The sequence below is a fragment of the Pseudophryne corroboree genome, chromosome 5, assembly GCF_028390025.1.
Source record: "Pseudophryne corroboree isolate aPseCor3 chromosome 5, aPseCor3.hap2, whole genome shotgun sequence".
Lineage (NCBI taxonomy): Eukaryota > Metazoa > Chordata > Amphibia > Anura > Myobatrachidae > Pseudophryne > Pseudophryne corroboree.
The window spans coordinates 502,506,040-502,523,824 of record NC_086448.1 but is presented as its reverse complement, the minus strand read 5'-3'; the positions used below and the strand labels follow the sequence as shown (position 1 = coordinate 502,523,824).

Sequence of the window (17,785 nt, the reverse complement as noted above, 5' to 3'; positions counted from 1 at the left end):
TTCGGAACAAATGGTCAATTGTCCTTTGCTCTCATACATTTTTAGATTTTCGTTCCAACCAGCCAGATCGGACAATAAATATTTAGGTGTATGGGCAGCTTTACTTTACTGGACACTCAAAGAGACTCAAGATTTTTATGGAGTTCTCCTGAAGTCTAAGGAGAACAGGGTACCTTTCCTCGAACGGCGGGAGCTTTTAGCATGATGCCATGAATAAAAGCATTGTGTACTGGTAAGTGGGCAGTGATGAGAAAAATTGCATTAACACACCCCCTGCACATGCCACTTGATGCTCAACTCTCCTTTCCATACGGCAGCGCACAACATTGGGCTGTAAAGGTATACAATTTCATCTTCTAGCTGGATTTACTACTAACGCTAAATAAGTTCCTTAGTAGAACATTTATCAAAGTAATTCTGTATTTAAAACATACATGCTGGACAGAATTACATATTTTCCCCTATGTATCAAGGCTGTAAAGCAGCAGATATCAGACTTGTCTCCGCTTTGCAAACAACAGTGCTCTATTCAGCCATATATCTTTCTATGGGGGCAGCATTAAGAGGTTATTTTATAACCATTCAAAAACTTAGAATTTTGGAGCTTGTCTTCATTATCTAATGCCATCTGAAGATGGAGTTAGCCTGATTTTCCCAAATGATGGTGGATCCTCACTGGAGAGGGATATACTGGTCCCTCCCCAGTGGACCGGATCTCTTCCGATGCTCACTGTTTTGCTTTGGAAATGTGCGGCCTGATCAATGCTCATGTACAGTAGTGCCGCCGGTCCAAACTCAGAAGTAAAGCAATATCTGCTGCAAAATTTATTTATTTATTTTATTTTTGAAGGTTAGGCAGATAACAATAAACACTGATACACATAGAAAACAATGCATTCAAACATGTAAGATTGCTCATGGAGAATTTCTTTTTTATTTATTATTAAATAAGCCACTTAATGTAGAATAGAATGTGAGCAAAATGCAACTACACGCCCGGTATGTAATGAAGTCCTAGTTTGGCGAACGTGCAGTATGCTGGACGAACTCTGACTTTTATTTTAAAGGGGCAATCATTTACAAGTCACGGTTTAGCCTTGTAAATGATTGCCCCTTTAAAAAAAAGTACAAGTTTTCCCGGCATCCCGCACGGCCACCGAACTTGGAATTCATTACATCCCACCACATATATCTACATATATTATAGACATGGTGCACCAAATAACACCATTTGTTTCTCTAGAAAGACACAAAATTACCAATAATAGATTCCATACAGTACCTGAACAGTACTAATACAGTGCAACCTTTGTATTAATGCAGTTAATACTGCTATAATTATTATACATAATAATGTACAGTATCTCATGAAAACTTTTACTTGGTAACATGCTTAACGTAACATTCAGTAAAACAGTAAAGGAATAAAAAACAGAATCTGAATGATAATTATCAATTGAAGCATCTTTCTTTGTGCTCTAGCTTTCATTTATTTCATGGATGCTGAAATGTCCCATAAAAAAGAAAACACTCAGTTGGTTTATCCTTTACAATGAATATGAATGGGTGATCTGCTTTAAATGTAAACTTTGGCAGCATTAAGTAAAGAATTTCAAGATTATCATCGACACTAGTTGACTCTTTAGTACCATCTTCATCTGCTTTTACAGTTGCCAGACTAATGACATCTGACAGATATAAACTGTCTTGTGATATGTCAGACAGGTTTGCTTTGGTGTGAAGGAAAATATCAGTCATTCCCATTTGTGATAAAACCCTTTTCATGGAGTAGCTTTTATTTATTTCGAAGTGAGGGAGAAAAATACTATTAAATGTTTTCTTCATTTTAGTAGAGTTGGTCCAATCATTCAGTTTCTCATATGACAGGTCTTGTTCTACCTAAAACAGATAGTTTGACATTAAAACTGTGATTTATATATAGTAACCATCAAGAAGACTTAATCAAATAAGACTCTCAAAACATTGTAGATCTCATTTGCATAATCTATGATTAAAAATGTAGTAGTTATAGAGAGATGAATTTAAAACTAAGGAGGGATGGAATTAGTCCAGAACATTTATCAGGGATGAGAAAAGGTGGTAGCCACGGGCTTTAAACCCCAGGGCTATTCAATTATAGTGCTTTTTCTTGCCTGATAAATAATCTGCTATCGTGTGTTAACACACAGAATCCTGGAAAAGTTCCCGGACCTACAGTATGTGTTAACCAGGGACGTGTCGTCAACGGAGGTAGTGCCTCTCCTGTCATTAATTAATGACGTCCCTATTGCCAACACACTCAACATAAAGAAAACTGCAGGCCCTCTGGAATGCCCAATCAGGTCTGTCCTTTGTAATGCTAGATCTATAAGAAACAAGACTGCTACAATTGCTGACCTTATCGAATCTTCAGATCTAGCCTGTATTAAAGAGACTTGGCTGGACAAAAATGCTGCACCTATTTTGGAAGCTGCAGTTCCAACAAACTACTCTGTCATTCACAAACCCAGACTGTACCGCAGGGGAGGCGGGATGGTCATCTGCTTTAAAAAAGCACTTAAACTTTGGGTCTGCCCAATGGAAATTACTCACTCATTTGAGTGCATCACTGCCCGGAATTCTACAGAATGAGGTTTCAGAGTACTTCTCATTTACCGCCTCCCTGGACATGGAAAGATATTTCTACAAGAGTTTGCAGATATTGTTGCTGGACTGGTTCTGGAGCACCAAAGATGGCTCATCCTCAGGGATTTCAATGCATGGGTCAATGATGAGCTCTCATGCCTTGGCCAAGATGTGATGTGCATGATAAATGCTCTGAAACTCACACAAGTCATTCCATCTGCTACACATAAGAGTGGTCACACTCTTGATCTTGTCTTCCAGATTGGATTAGAAGTCTCTGACCTAAAAATAAACCCAGTCACATGGTCAGACCATCACTAAATATGGTTCTCAGTCGTAACCCCTCAAAATAGATCTTTGCCCATGGATTTGAACAGCTATCGTCTAAGGAGGTGTATGACTCCTGATCTTGCAGCTCACTTGGACCTCTCTGCAGTAATGGGGGCCTGTGAAGATCCTTGTTCCCTAGTTCGTTATTATAACAGGGATGTAACAGCTGCAATGGATACTACTGCTCCTGTGCATATATCACCCTGCAAACCACACCATCAAGCACCTTGGTTTGACAACAGTATTCGTGATCTTAAGAAAAGGGGTCGTAGACTTGAAAGGCGATGGAGGAAGACATACCTGGTAGATGATAAATTAAATCTAATCAAACACATTTTGAAAGTATCAATCAACAATCACCCGCAAGAAAACAGATTTCCAGTCAAATAAGATCATGGCGACAAAATTATAGGCCAGCTCAGCTTTTCCGTATAGTGGAGATGCTTTGCAAACCAGCATGCCTGCAGCCTGATAAAACCCTCTCCCAGTCAAGACGTAATGAGTTTGCAAAATTCTTTGCAGATAAAGTATCCACCATCTGGGCTGGACACCAAAGGAGTACCAATCTAGCAAGCCTGCCAATGTAAGTCAGCTGTCTTCATGGAACAGCTTTGGCCAAGTGGAAGTACAAAACATTGCTGAAATTACCAGTATGTTGCATCCCTCCATTTGTGATCTGGTCACTGACTCAACCAAGCTTCTATTAGGGTGTATAGAAATAATCGGCCCTGTATTTGCAAAAATAGTTCAATGCTCTTTGCAGATAGGCATTTTTCCTGAATCACTACAGGAGGCAACAGTCAGACCATTTCTTTAAAAAAAATCTAATTTAGACCCTGACTGCATGACCAACTAAAGGCCAGTATCTAACCCTCCTTTTCTAAGAAAGGTTATTGAGAAAGTGGTTGCAACTCAACTAGAAACCTGCCTGTCAACCCATGACATCTATGATCCATTCCAATCAGGATTCAGGAGAAGACATAGCACTGAAACAGCCCTGGTATATGTGCTTAATGATCTACTAATGGCAAGAGACAGAGGTGACTGTTCATTCTTAATCTTTCTGGATCTCTTTGCAGTATTTCACATCATGGACCATGGGATTCTAATTGAGGGCCTGAAGAATTTCTGTTATCTGGATGGCACAGTCCTTAGCTGGTTCAAATCATTTCTCGCTGGCAGGTCACAGAGTGGAGTATACTCTTTGCCGCCAGTGCCATTGACTTGTGGTGTCCACAGGGTTCTATACTATCTCCCATGCTTTTTGCAGTACACATGCTACCACTGGGTGAAATAATCAGATGTCATGGCCTGGTCTACCACTGCTATGCAGATGATACACAACTGTACCTGTCCTTTGCTCCAGGTACTGAAAACCCAGTAACAACCCTAAATGGCTGCCTAGCTAAGCTTCAAGACTAGATGAGTGTCAGTTGGCTGAGACTGAACCCTGATAAAACAGAAGTCCTGATGATAGGTCACAGGACAAGACTGCAGCATAGCTGTTAGGGTCTCCTGCCCTGTGCTGCCACGTCGTCATGGCAACCGGGAGACAAGTGCTAGCGGAGTGACCTGAGCGCAGCTGATACTCCGGTTCGGGTCTTTTGCTGTGCAGTGGTTATAGGCTCTGTGCATGGCAGGGGATCCGGTGCTGGTTTTTGTGCTCACAGTCTGTGAGGTCTGAGTGGGGCGTGGACAGCACCTGCTTTATAAGGCCTCTTCTCAGGGTAAGCAGATGCTGCTGAATCTTTGTTGGTTAGTCAGTTTCTGAAAGTTAGCCAGTACTGTGTAGCTTTGTATTTGTTTGTTGCTTACTGCAAATAGGCCTGGGGATTTGGTATTACACTCTGCCAATCCAGACCTAGCAGTAAGACTGGAGTCAGTCGTTTAGCTTGCTGGGGTTCTGTTACTACTCTGTGAACTTAGCAAGTTTGCGGCTGTATTCTAAGACTTGCCTGTCTAATCCTGTCTCACTGTGCTAGGTGTCAGGGGTCAGTTTAGTGGCAGTAAGCTGAACCTGTGCACTGCAAGTGAGAATTAGGATTGTGGAGACTCTCCTTGTGTCTATCATTCCATCTCTGACCAAGGAGTTTACTGCCACACCCGTTGGTAACCCTTTAGGGTTTTGCTGTTGCCCTTAGCAACAGCATTTCGGGTTCTCTACGTATTAAAACACAACATCTTGCTTTTCCCATCTGAGCAGTTCTAATACAAGGGAGATACCCAGTTCCTTAGCCTCTGCGCTTCTCTGTTCACTTTGTGTGTATTTTGTTACCCTATCACCTTCTGTGTACGTTATGTCATATTCCCCAGTCTGTCTGTAAGTCCATTTGTTTTGCATAACAGTTCAAACACCAGTACATTCCTGCAGGCACTGGAGTGCATAACAGTCCTGACACCAGTACTTTCCTGCAGGCACTGGTGTGCATAACATATTCAGCAGCCTAATACTCCTGTTGAAATTTTGTGGGAATATGGAGCATACCCCTCAAAATACGTTGCAACAGGTGGTCGATCAGGTGCAGGTCCTGACTCGACAATTTAATGATTTGTCCATTAAAATGCACACGTCCCAGGCTGCTGGCGTAGCTCCCGCAGCAGCAGCACCTGCAGGGGTTAAGGAGCCGAAAGTAAATCTCCCGGATCGTTTTTCTGGAGATCGCTCGCAGTTCTTTTGTTTCAAGGAGAGCTGCAAGCTATACTTCCGGCTTAGGCCTCAGTCTTCTGGGTCGGAGATTCAGCGGGTGGGCATAGTGATTTCCTTGCTACAAGGAGACCCACAGGTCTGGGCATATGGGTTGCAGCCTGACTGTCCGTCGCTTAAAAGTGTTGATGCTTTTTTTACGGCACTGGGCATGTTGTATGATGACCCTGACAAGACGGCCTCAGCCGAGGCTCAGATTTCGATCCTTAAGCAAGGGCGAAGGCCAGTTGAGGTTTACTGTACGGAGTTTCGGAGGTTGGCCCATGATACCCAGTGGAATGACCCAGCCCTGAGACACCAGTACCGAAGGGGTCTTTCTAACCAGATAAAGGACCAACTGGTACAATATCCCTTGCCTGATAGCTTGGATCAGCTCATGCAGTTATCCATCCGGGTGGATAGACGGCTGAGAGAGCGTAGGCTTGAAAGGGAGACTGAGATTTCCTTCCTTCCCAAGGGAACCTCAGACTCTGAGGAATTTGACGAGGAGCCTATGCATTTTGGGGCTACCCGCCTCTCCTCGCGTGAGAAGACGCGGAGGAGACAGCAGGGGTTGTGTTTGTACTGTGGGAATAAAGGTCATGTGGTAGTATCATGCCCAGAAAAGCCGGAAAACTTCAGGGCCTGAGGGTGATGGGAAATATCCTGTCAGGCCAGAAGTCAGAATTTCCCAAGAAGACTTTTATCATTCCGGTGACCTTGAAGATCCTCGGTCAAACTGTCAAGACTGAGGCCTTTGTGGACAGTGGGGCCGACGGGGTTTTTATGGACCGCCAATTCGCCCTGAAACACTCTGTTCCCTTAGTACCCTTGGCATCGGAAATTGAGATTTGTGGGTTAAACGGGGAACCATTATCCCAAGGTAAAATTACCTCTTGCACTAGCCAGATTTCTTTGTTTATTGGAGCCACACACTCTGAAAAATTGTCCTTTTATGTGACTGTCTGTACTTTTGCCCCATTGGTGTTGGGGTTACCCTGGTTAAGGGCCCACAATCCTCAATTTGACTGGGTCTCTGGGGAGATTCTTAGTTGGGGTACTGATTGTTTCAGGAGTTGCTTGAGCCTTCCAGTCAGGCTCTCGCAGCTAAGTTTGCCAGGATTGCCAGGGTGTTATGCAGATTTTGCGGACGTGTTCTCCAAAAAAGTTGCAGAGGTACTACCTCCCCATCGCCCCTATGACTGTGCCATTGATTTGTTGCCAAATGCTAAGCTTCCCAAGAGCAGGTTGTACTCCCTGTCACGTCCTGAGACTCAGGCTATGGCAGAGTACATTCAGGAGAACTTGGCTAAGGGATTTATCAGACCTTCACAGTCTCCAGTTGGGTCGGGGTTCTTCTTCGTGGGTAAAAAGGACGGTTCATTGCGACCCTGCATCGACTTCAGGGAATTGAACCGTATCACGATTAAAAACTCATATCCACTGCCTCTCATTTCGGTCTTGTTTGACCAGCTTCGTACTGCCACCATTTTTTCTAAGATTGACCTACGCGGTGCGTACAATCTAATCCGAATAAGAGAGGGGGATGAATGGAAGACTGCCTTTAATACCCACTCAGGGCATTATGAATATTTGGTGATGCCTTTTGGGCTCTGTAATGCCCCGGCAGTCTTCCAGGATTTCATGAATGATGTGCTCAGGGAATATTTGGATAGATTGTTAGCTGTATACTTAGATGACATCCTAATCTTCTCCCATTCCCTGGAGGAACATCGGAAGCATGTACGCTTAGTCCTCCAGAAACTCAGAGACCACCGGCTTGGGGCGAAGCTGGAGAAGTGCGAATTTGAAGTTCAGCAAATCGCATTTCTAGGATATATTATCTCCCCAGAAGGTTTCCAAATGGAGGGTTCCAAGGTACAGGCAGTCCTGGATTGGGTGCAGCCCACTAGTTTGAAGGCGCTTCAGCGTTTCCTGGGCTTTGCGAATTTTTATAGACGATTTATCGCTGGATTTTCGTATATAGTGGCGCCCTTGGTGGCACTCACTAAGAAAGGGGCGGATGTTGCTCACTGGTCTTGTGAGGCTAAAGCGGCTTTTGCCCGTCTCAAAAGGGCATTTGTTTCGGCCAAGGTGCTGCGACACCCAGATCCAGAGCGTCCTTTTGTGGTGGAGGTGGATGCCTCTGAGATGGGTATTGGGGCAGTGCTTTCTCAGATGGGAGTGTCTGATAATCGCCTTCATCCCTGTGCTTACTTTTCCCGTAAATTTTCGCCTGCCGAGATGAATTATGACGTGGGTAACCGGGAATTGTTGGCTATTAAGGATGCACTCGAGGAGTGGAGACACTGGCTTGAGGGGGCTAAGTTTGTGGTCTCAATTCTCACTGACCATAAGAATCTGGCATATTTAGAGTCAGCGAAGCGTCTCAATGCCAGGCAGGCACGATGGGCTTTGTTTTTTGCTCGCTTTAATTTTTTGATAACATATCGCCCTGGGTCAAAAAACATCAAGGCTGATGCGCTCTCGCAGAGTTTTGCTCCAATCCAGGAGACCACCGAGGAGCCGTTGCCCATTGTTTCCCCATCATGTATTAAAGTGGGCATTACCCAGGACCTCTTATCATTAGTCCTTAGAGCACAGGAGCAGGCTCCTCCAGACCTTCCGGTAGGTCTTTTGTTTGTGCCTCCTAGGTTAAGACAGCGAGTGTTCCTGGAATTCCATGCCAAGAAGTCTGCAGGTCACCCGGGTATTGCCAGAACTCGGGAGTTGCTATCTAGGGCGGTGTGGTGGCCCTCGGTGGCTAAGGATGTGGATCAGTGGGTTCGGGCATGTGACATCTGTGCCCGAAATAAGACTCCTAGAGGGGTTCCTGTTGGCCCATTACATCCACTCTCTATCCCATCTAAGCCATGGACCCACATTTCAATGGATTTTGTGGTGGACTTGCCCAAATCCTCGGGGATGACAGCCATCTGGGTTGTCGTTGACAGGTTTTCGAAGATGGCGCACTTCGTTCCACTGGTTGGGCTGCCATCGGCCAGACGCCTGTCTGAATTATTTATGCTGCATGTTGTGCGTCTCCACGGGTTGCCACTTGATGTGGTCTCTGACCGCGGATCCCAGTTTGTGGCCAAATTCTGGAGGGCATTTTGTTCCGATCTCCAGATTTCTGTCAGCTTGTCGTCGGGCTACCATCCGCAGTCTAATGGGCAGACTGAAAGGGTGAACCAGTCCTTGGAGCAGTTCCTCAGGTGTTATGTCTCCAAGTGTCAGACTGACTGGGTTGCTCATCTGTCCATGGCGGAGTTTGCCTATAACAACGCGGCTCACTCTGCTACAGGGATCTCTCCCTTCCTTTGTGTGTATGGGCATCATCCTAAGGCCAATTCTTTTGACCCCCTGGACTCCACGCCTGGTGGTTCCTCTGTGGTTTCGGTCCTTAGAGGTATTTGGCGGAAAGTGAAGAAAGCCCTTGTGTCTGTGTCATTAGTGACCAAAAGGGTTTTTGATAAGCGGAAAAGACCCTGCAGCTTCAAATTAGGAGACTTCGTCTGGTTGTCTACCAAGAATTTGAAGTTGGGACAGCCATCTCATAAGTTAGGCCCCCGGTTCATCGGCCCTTATAAGATCACCAGGGTTATCAATCCGGTGGCATTTCAGTTAGATCTGCCCCGTTCTTTGGATATCAATAAAACATTTCATTGTTTCCTTTTAAAACGGGCGATTAGTAATCCTTCTTCCAGTGGAAGACCTTCCCCTCTTCTGATACGTGGCCAGAGGGAGTTTGTTGTTGAAAGGATTCTTGACTCCAAGGTGGTTCGGGGTCGGCTGTCATTTTTGGTGCACTGGAAGGGGTATGGCCCGGAGGAGCGGTCGTGGGTGCGCAGTTGTGATCTTCATGCCCCCAGACTGATACGCTCTTTCTTCTCGCAGTTCCCCGATAAACCCGGTGGTAGGGGTTCTTTGACCCCTCGTCAGAGGGGGGGTACTGTTAGGGTCTCCTGCCCTGTGCTGCCACGTCGTCATGGCAACCGGGAGACAAGTGCTAGCGGAGTGACCTGAGCGCAGCTGATACTCCGGTTCGGGTCTTTTGCTGTGCAGTGTTTATAGGCTCTGTGCATGGCAGGGGATCCGGTGCTGGTTTTTGTGCTCACAGTCTGTGAGGTCTGAGTGGGGCGTGGACAGCACCTGCTTTATAAGGCCTCTTCTCAGGGTAAGCAGATGCTGCTGAATCTTTGTTGGTTAGTCAGTTTCTGAAAGTTAGCCAGTACTGTGTAGCTTTGTATTTGTTTGTTGCTTACTGCAAATAGGCCTGGGGATTTGGTATTACACTCTGCCAATCCAGACCTAGCAGTAAGACTGGAGTCAGTCGTTTAGCTTGCTGGGGTTCTGTTACTACTCTGTGAACTTAGCAAGTTTGCGGCTGTATTCTAAGACTTGCCTGTCTAATCCTGTCTCACTGTGCTAGGTGTCAGGGGTCAGTTTAGTGGCAGTAAGCTGAACCTGTGCACTGCAAGTGAGAATTAGGATTGTGGAGACTCTCCTTGTGTCTATCATTCCATCTCTGACCAAGGAGTTTACTGCCACACCCGTTGGTAACCCTTTAGGGTTTTGCTGTTGCCCTTAGCAACAGCATTTCGGGTTCTCTACGTATTAAAACACAACATCTTGCTTTTCCCATCTGAGCAGTTCTAATACAAGGGAGATACCCAGTTCCTTAGCCTCTGGGCTTCTCTGTTCACTTTGTGTGTATTTTGTTACCCTATCACCTTCTGTGTACGTTATGTCATATTCCCCAGTCTGTCTGTAAGTCCATTTGTTTTGCATAACAGTTCAAACACCAGTACATTCCTGCAGGCACTGGAGTGCATAACAGTCCTGACACCAGTACTTTCCTGCAGGCACTGGTGTGCATAACAATAGCCAACTGACAGGACTTCCGCTTAGGGGTTCAGAACTACATAACACTGAACATGTGTGGAATCTTGGTTTTGTCCTGGATAGTGGCCTGACACTTAAACATCAGAGCTGAAAGGCCGCCGCCCCACAGGTGAAGACGCCGGAAGCCCTGGGAAGGTGACGGCCATGCAAAAGAGCAGAAAGATTGCCGCGCTCCAGGTGATTATGCCAGAAGCCCTGGGAAGGTGGCGGCCATGAAAAAGAGCTGAAAGGCAGCTGCCCCACAGGTGATGACCCTGTATAATAAAACTTTTTTAAAAACGTGTTTTATATTTATTTTAATATTTTCTTTACAGGAGGACTACAGGTACCAGAGGGCCCTTAATGTCCAGGCATGCGAGTACTTGTGGTTCCTCAAGTGCCGGCATGATGGGGCAGGCTTGCTGGGACCTGTAGGCTTCCTGTAAAGAACAATGGTGGTAATTCTGACCTGAACGCTCGCTGCAGTTCTTCGCAGCGCAGCATTCAGGTCAGAACTATGCATGCGCCGGCGCCGCAGTGCGCCGGTCATGGCTGACAGCCGACGGCTGTCGTTGCTTAGCAATCACCTCTGCCTGATTGACAGGCAGAGGCAGTCGCTGGGCGGGAGGGGGCGGCACGGCGGCATTTGCCCGCCATTTTGGGGGCGCGGTCAGGCCAACGCAGGTGTCGCCGGACCGTGCAGGGGCAGGCCGCAGCGGCTGCGTGACGTCACACGCAGCCGCTGTGACCCAGGGCAGCGACGAGTAACTCCCGGCAAGAACTGCGCTGGCTGGGAGTTACTCGTGCGGGGATGGGGGGGAGGGGGCGGCCTGACATGTGGGGCGGACTAGCCCTTTGCTGGGCGTCCCCCCGCATGTCAGTGTAAGTGATCGTAGCTGTGCTAAATTTAGCACAGCTATGATCAGGTCGGAATGACCCCCAACATTATCATACCATGAACCCCACACCCACGCCACCAGGGGTGCAAGGCATAGCACTGGGCTTATCACTTTCAGTCCAGTGCTGGTTGTTGCTCGGGGAGGGGAAACCACATTTTCTATTTTTGGGGTCCCCACTTTCCACGTAATTCCAGCTCTGGGCTTACTGGCTTGTTTTTTTTTTATGTGATGGTAGAGGGACCCCACACTGAGAGTCTCCCCTGCTATGGCATCATACCCCTGGCTGGTTCAGCCTGGTGCTGGTTTTAGTTAAATGAGGGGGACGCTATGCTTTTTTTTTTCCTGGGAGGGGGGGGGGATTTATTAGCAGCCAGTGCCTCCCCGACCACTGACCTCACTGCACGTCACTGGTGTTAACCCACTGTTTGCACCTGATAATAGGCTAATTAATGCATATTTATTTTTAGGTGTGCTCAGACCCTCAAAAAATATGCGTTAAGCCAGTGCAGTGCTGCGGGCTGACTTTGGGGCTATCTGGATAGCCCCGGGGGGAGGGGGGGGGGGCAGAATTCCCTCTTAAATGTTACTAAGATGCAGTATGTTGCTAATGCTTATACAGGTTGAGTATCCCATATCCAAATATTCTGAAATACGGAATATTCTGAAATACGGAATTTTTTGAGTGAGGCTGAGATAGTGAAACCTTTGTTTTCTGATGACACAATATATATGTACAATGTGTACAGGTTGAGTATCCCTTATCCAAAATGCTTGGGACCAGAGGTATTTTGGATATCGGATTTTTCCGTATTTTGGAATAATTGCATACCATAATGAGATATCATGGTGATGGGACCCAAGTCTAAGCACAGAGTGCATTTATGTTACATATACACCTTATACACACAGCCGGAAGGTAATTTTAGCCAATATTTTTTGTAACTTTGTGCATTGAACAAAGTGTATCTACATTCACACAATTCATTTATGTTTCATATACACCTTATACACACAGCCTGGAGGTCATTTAATACAATATTTTTAATAACTTTGTGTATTAAACAAAGTTTGTGTACATTGAGCCATCAAAAAACAAAGGTTTCACTATCTCACTCTCACTCAAAAAAGTCCGTATTTCGGAATATTCCGTATTTCGGAATATTTGGATATGGGATACTCAACCTGTATAATGTACACAAACTTTGTTTAATACACAAGGTTATTAAAAATATTGTATTAAATGACCTTCAGGCTGTGCGTTTAGGATGTACATGAAACAAATGAATTGTGTGTATGTACACAAACTTTGTTTAATGCACAAAGTTGTTAAAAGTATTGGCTAAAATGACCTTCAGGCTGTGTATATAAGGTGTATATGAAACATAAATGCATTCTGTGCTTAGATGTGGGTCCCATCGCTATGATATCTCACTATGGTATGCAATTATTCCAAAATACGGAAAAATCCGATATCCAAAATTCTTCTGGTCCCAAGCATCTTGGATATGGGATACTCAACCTGTATATTATATAAATGGTACATACTTTATGCAATTCTTTCCCATTTTTTTTTTCAAATAGATTAGCATTATTTATGTTATGTGTCTTATGTTCTATGTAATACAGAATGTTCATGCAATCATCACAGTTGCAACAATGTCTCAGAATACATACCTGTAAGATATTTATAATAAACTTAGTATTGAAATGTAATGTATATCACTATTTTATTTATTTTTGTATTTAATACATTGGCTACTATTTTTGGGATTTCCTGTGGGATATTTTTAATATTTGGACCCATATAAATATTTGATCTTTAGTCTATTAAAGGCATTCTGGGATTTATTGCAAATATGGTGAGTGCATAAATATACTGGATTTTAGATTGTATGCTCTCAAGAGCAGGCCCTCTTCCTTCATGTGCTTTTACCATCATCTCCCCTCACTTATACCATCTTCTCCTCCCTACTATCAGCAATGCCACCAAACCTTTAGGCTCAGCTAGCGCTGCTTATTTGGGTATTGTGACTACTGATGCAGCAATGTTTATAAAATTTGTAGTCCATGTTCTGCAATGCTTTGTACTGTCTTTTGTTTCTCTTGTTTTGTTCATGCTGTTTATATAAGGGACTGTGGTCCCATTGTTTTTAAAGGGTTTATTTTATTTTTCAAACGCAAACCAGAGATACAACATAACATCAGTTGACAGAAGACCACACATATAACAAGTGACATGCTATCCTGGTGGTCGGGATGCCGTCGATCACATGACCGATACCTGCATCCCAATGGCAGAGGGGGTATTTTTACCCCCCTTCCACACCCAAACTCTAAAAATCTGGGGTGGCAGCTAAAGCTAACCCACGGTGGGCGGCGGCTAACCCTAACCCCCCTTGTGCCTAAACCTGACCCCCGCCTCCGGGACCTAACCCTAAAGGTCTCCCCGATACTTACCTTTGGGATGTGGGCGGTTTGTCCTATGGTGCCAGTCTCCCGAGTGGTGTCGGGATTCCGGTGTCGGTCACATGACTGCCGGCATCCCATCCATTGGGATGGTCAGGGGCTTTTTAAGAGAGGAGGAGGCCTGTGTTCAGCCTCCTCCGGAGGGGTAAGTATTTTACAAATGGGTGCAGTGTGTGCAGTGGGGCCCCCCTCTGGACTCAGAGGCCCGTGTGCACCGCACACACTGCACCCATTATAGAAACGCCAGTGGGGATGGTGAATGTATCACCACATAACCAAACATGTAAATAACACTGTATGAAGACAGAAATAAATATACAAGTATTACAGTTGATTGGGAAACAAATCGCTGAACCTGGCACTGTCCTTGGAAATAGGAATTGTTGCCAATTATAAATACTATATGATCTATGGACGTTGTATATGAAACATGCTACAAAATATCATTATAAGAATACATTTTTTAGTCATAACAAACATATTTGCTTGTATTCATCAGTGTTTCAATATCTCCCCTTTTAACAATAAGAGAGTGAAAATACACAGGCACTTCCATGGGGAAGCATAGAGCGTACACACAATGCAACTAGCCGTGGCAGGCTGCACATATACGCTGCCATGATGCATACACATGCAGCAGGTGATTGTGTGCAAGGTCTGAAGACCACCCAGGCTAGGCACATCTGTATATATGAGGAGCTACAGTTACTCACAATATTACAAGCAATTCTTTCTGTGCAAAGATGATGTCACTATTTAAGCTAGCTCTGACAGTATTTTTGAATTGTAATGTTATGGGTGCTTGTCTGAGATGAGGAGGTCGGTGTGCTTAGGAACAAATAGACCCATTTCAGACGAGCTCACCCTTCAAATTCGCTGAATGAATGTATCTCCCTTCTGTGTCACCAATCAGCTGGGCACTGTACATTCTCCTCAGCACCAGCTCTCTCTCACTGGGGTGTCAGTTTTGGAGAATGTTCTGCCTCCTTGCCAGTCCCCTGTTCTCTGAGATGCAGCTCACTCACAGCTGCCACCAGTGGCACCTCAGCAGCACAGGTCACTCTTCTCAGCAGTTACCTCAGTAGAGGCCCCTCATGGACAATGCCTGCTCTCTTCTATATCCTTGGACTCATGCAGCTCTGTCCTAACTGCTACTCACTTCCAACTGTCCCTGACTTCAAGACCTGAAACTGGTCATGTGACATGCTCCTGACTTCTTGAGCTGCTGCCGAGGCTGCTGGGAATTACCTGCTTTTGCAATCACATGCACTGTAGTGCACTCCACAGTGTCACACGTATGCCTTGCAGCGTAGTGGGGTATTACAAGATCATTTAAAACTAACTGTTTTCCTGACAGGGTGTTTTTTCTTCTGTCTCTCATCAGAGAACACCCCCCCCCCCCCCCCCCCCAACACACACACACACGCACACACACACACACACACACACACACACACACACACACACACACACACACCTCTTTTTCTTCTCTTCTCTCTCCCCTTCTTACTTCATCTCTCTCTTCCATATTTCTCTCTTTACCCATACTTTGTCTTGAGCTTTTCCCCCTTCTCACTCTCCTGCCCCATCTACAAGTGTTTCTAACGTGCCTCTATGTTTCTTGCTCCACTCTCTTGCTCTTTTTTAGACTCCAATGCCTGCTCCTCAGTGGACCCATCTTCAGTTTGCCAAGTTGTTATTATGAGGACCAGGCAATGGCTGCAATGTGCGCTGTGTGCTGGCCCGTACGTGTACATGATAGACCAAACGTGCATGACATGCGCATGGATTGTATTTTCAATTCTTACAGAGGGCTAGCGTAAAGTTAAAAAGGGATATCCTTGTTTTTTCTCCTATATGGTGTGTTTTTCTTTCTGTATGTGGCCTATGCATCCCTGTGTGCCCGATTCCTTTCTTCTATATTGTTATACATTTTTGGATAATGTGATGTTGTCATGTGTTTTTGTTTTCAGCATGAGGTGGTATTTGATTATTAAGTATGGGAAATAACAGAAGTGTTTGCTTAGGGAAAATATTTTCTGAGTGGATTGTAAACTATTGCAAACATGTTACTAATCGCTGTTTTCGATTATCGCTGTATCTCTTTAAAAATTATGGGTGGGATGTGAGGGAAAAGTCTGTGCAAACACCTCCATTTGTTGTTTTAATGTTGTTTTAATCTATGATAAAAGTTACACCAATCAAAATATGTACACACCCAATGGGGGATAACCAGAGGTGAAACATCATAGGGTGTGAAAAACAGCTGTTGTTTCCGATGTTTCACCAATATTTTTTTACAGGCTATCCAATTTGGTCACCTGTAAAAATAAAAAATAAAAATTCTCCCGAAAACACACAGGTTCAGTGAAACCTGTGTGTTTTCGGTAGAAACAGGCCCGTTTTCGCACAAAACGTCTGTTTCCGGGGATTTGGTGTTGCCTGCCTGAGGCAGGTGGAACAAAATCCTTGTTAGGCCGCAGCTCACACTGGCTTATCGGGGCTAATTAGATAACCCCTGGCGGGACAATTAGCCCTGATAACTTACCGGGGCTAATTGGATATTCCCCAATGTGTGATATGTTGAATGTGAATAGTTGGTATGGCATACCCTCCAACTGTACCTTTTTGGCAGGTACAGTACCTTTTTTTATGGTATGTACCGATTTTTGGCTCTCCAAACTTCCATTGAAAGTATAGGAAAAGGGGCGTTTGTACCGATTTTTACGTGTAAAATGTTGGAGGGCATTGTATGGTACACTATCTGAATATAAGACATTATAACAGGTACAACATATTGTAAGACACCAGCAGTAAATACATTTTGTAGATAGTAATTTGTCTAACTTGCTATAATGTTATGGAAGATACTGTACAGTATTAGTGTGTTCCTCAGTAATATAATAAATACATCTTATTTCAGTAATAAGATCCATGATAAAATAAAAGTAATATGTATTCCTCTAATATTATTTATTATTCTTAATTATCCTCATGAGTCTATTATACAATGAAATCACAATGTGCATGCCACCTAATAGATTACATAGTATCTATAGGAGACTGTAAGATATGTGTTATACCGGAAATCTCTATAGAGGATATCACTTGAATGAGTGGGAGGTGTTAGAGATCATATCAACTGTCATTATCTGCCAACATGATGACATGTTTTTTTTTATCATTACTCGATTAATATATAAAATACAAACAGTATGTTTTAAACAAATTCAGAATTATGACGTGATTGGGATCATAGTACCCAGATTTGATGAGATCATATGTGATGGGCAACTATGTGTAGGATGTCATTTTTCATGCAATTTGGCTTTGAAAATGTGCTTATATTATAATAAATAATATAATGCATACAACCTTAGCAATGTAAAATATGGGTAACACTGTTCTGTAACATATTTCAAATATTATTTTTCTTTTCATTTATTCTATCATGTATCACTATTTCCTCATTATTTGCATTTACAGTATATACAAAACACTATGAATTGTAGATATTTATACCTAGTGTGATACATAGCTACGTACTGTAATGATGTGTTCTAAAATGAGAACATACAGTATTCATGGTGACATGTTCCTAGTAAGATAGTACTTACCCTTTGTATCCCATTACTCTTGTCAGGCAGTATAACATACATACAGAGATTGCCTGACTTTCCATATGGGAGCTCAATGATGCTCAATTCTTCATCACTTATGATGCGAAAATTAAATGTACCTTCCACAGACATCAGCTGTATAGGTACTGTTTCATTCTGGGTGTATACAAAAACAAATCTGAATATATTTAGCATTGAAATAATACATATTCCACCTGAAGTGCTTTCTAACAGTAAATATATAGTAATTAAGTAATGTTAATATACTGTTATTTTGA

At 44.0% G+C, this 17,785-nt stretch overlaps 1 protein-coding gene across 2 annotated transcripts in view; it reads right to left on the bottom strand.

Moving 5' to 3' along the window:
- Positions 1–824: 824 nt before the first annotated feature.
- LOC134927915 (ovalbumin-related protein X-like) overlaps positions 825–17,785 on the bottom strand; it is a 154,303-nt gene continuing 137,342 nt past the window's right edge. For both annotated transcript variants that reach the window (XM_063923031.1, XM_063923033.1), the window contains 2 exons: positions 17,505–17,663; positions 825–1,899 (listed from right to left, as the gene is read on the bottom strand). In XM_063923031.1, coding sequence (XP_063779101.1) covers positions 1,495–1,899; positions 17,505–17,663 — 564 coding nt within the window. In that variant the 3' untranslated portion in view covers positions 825–1,494. The remainder of the gene's footprint in view (positions 1,900–17,504; positions 17,664–17,785) is intronic.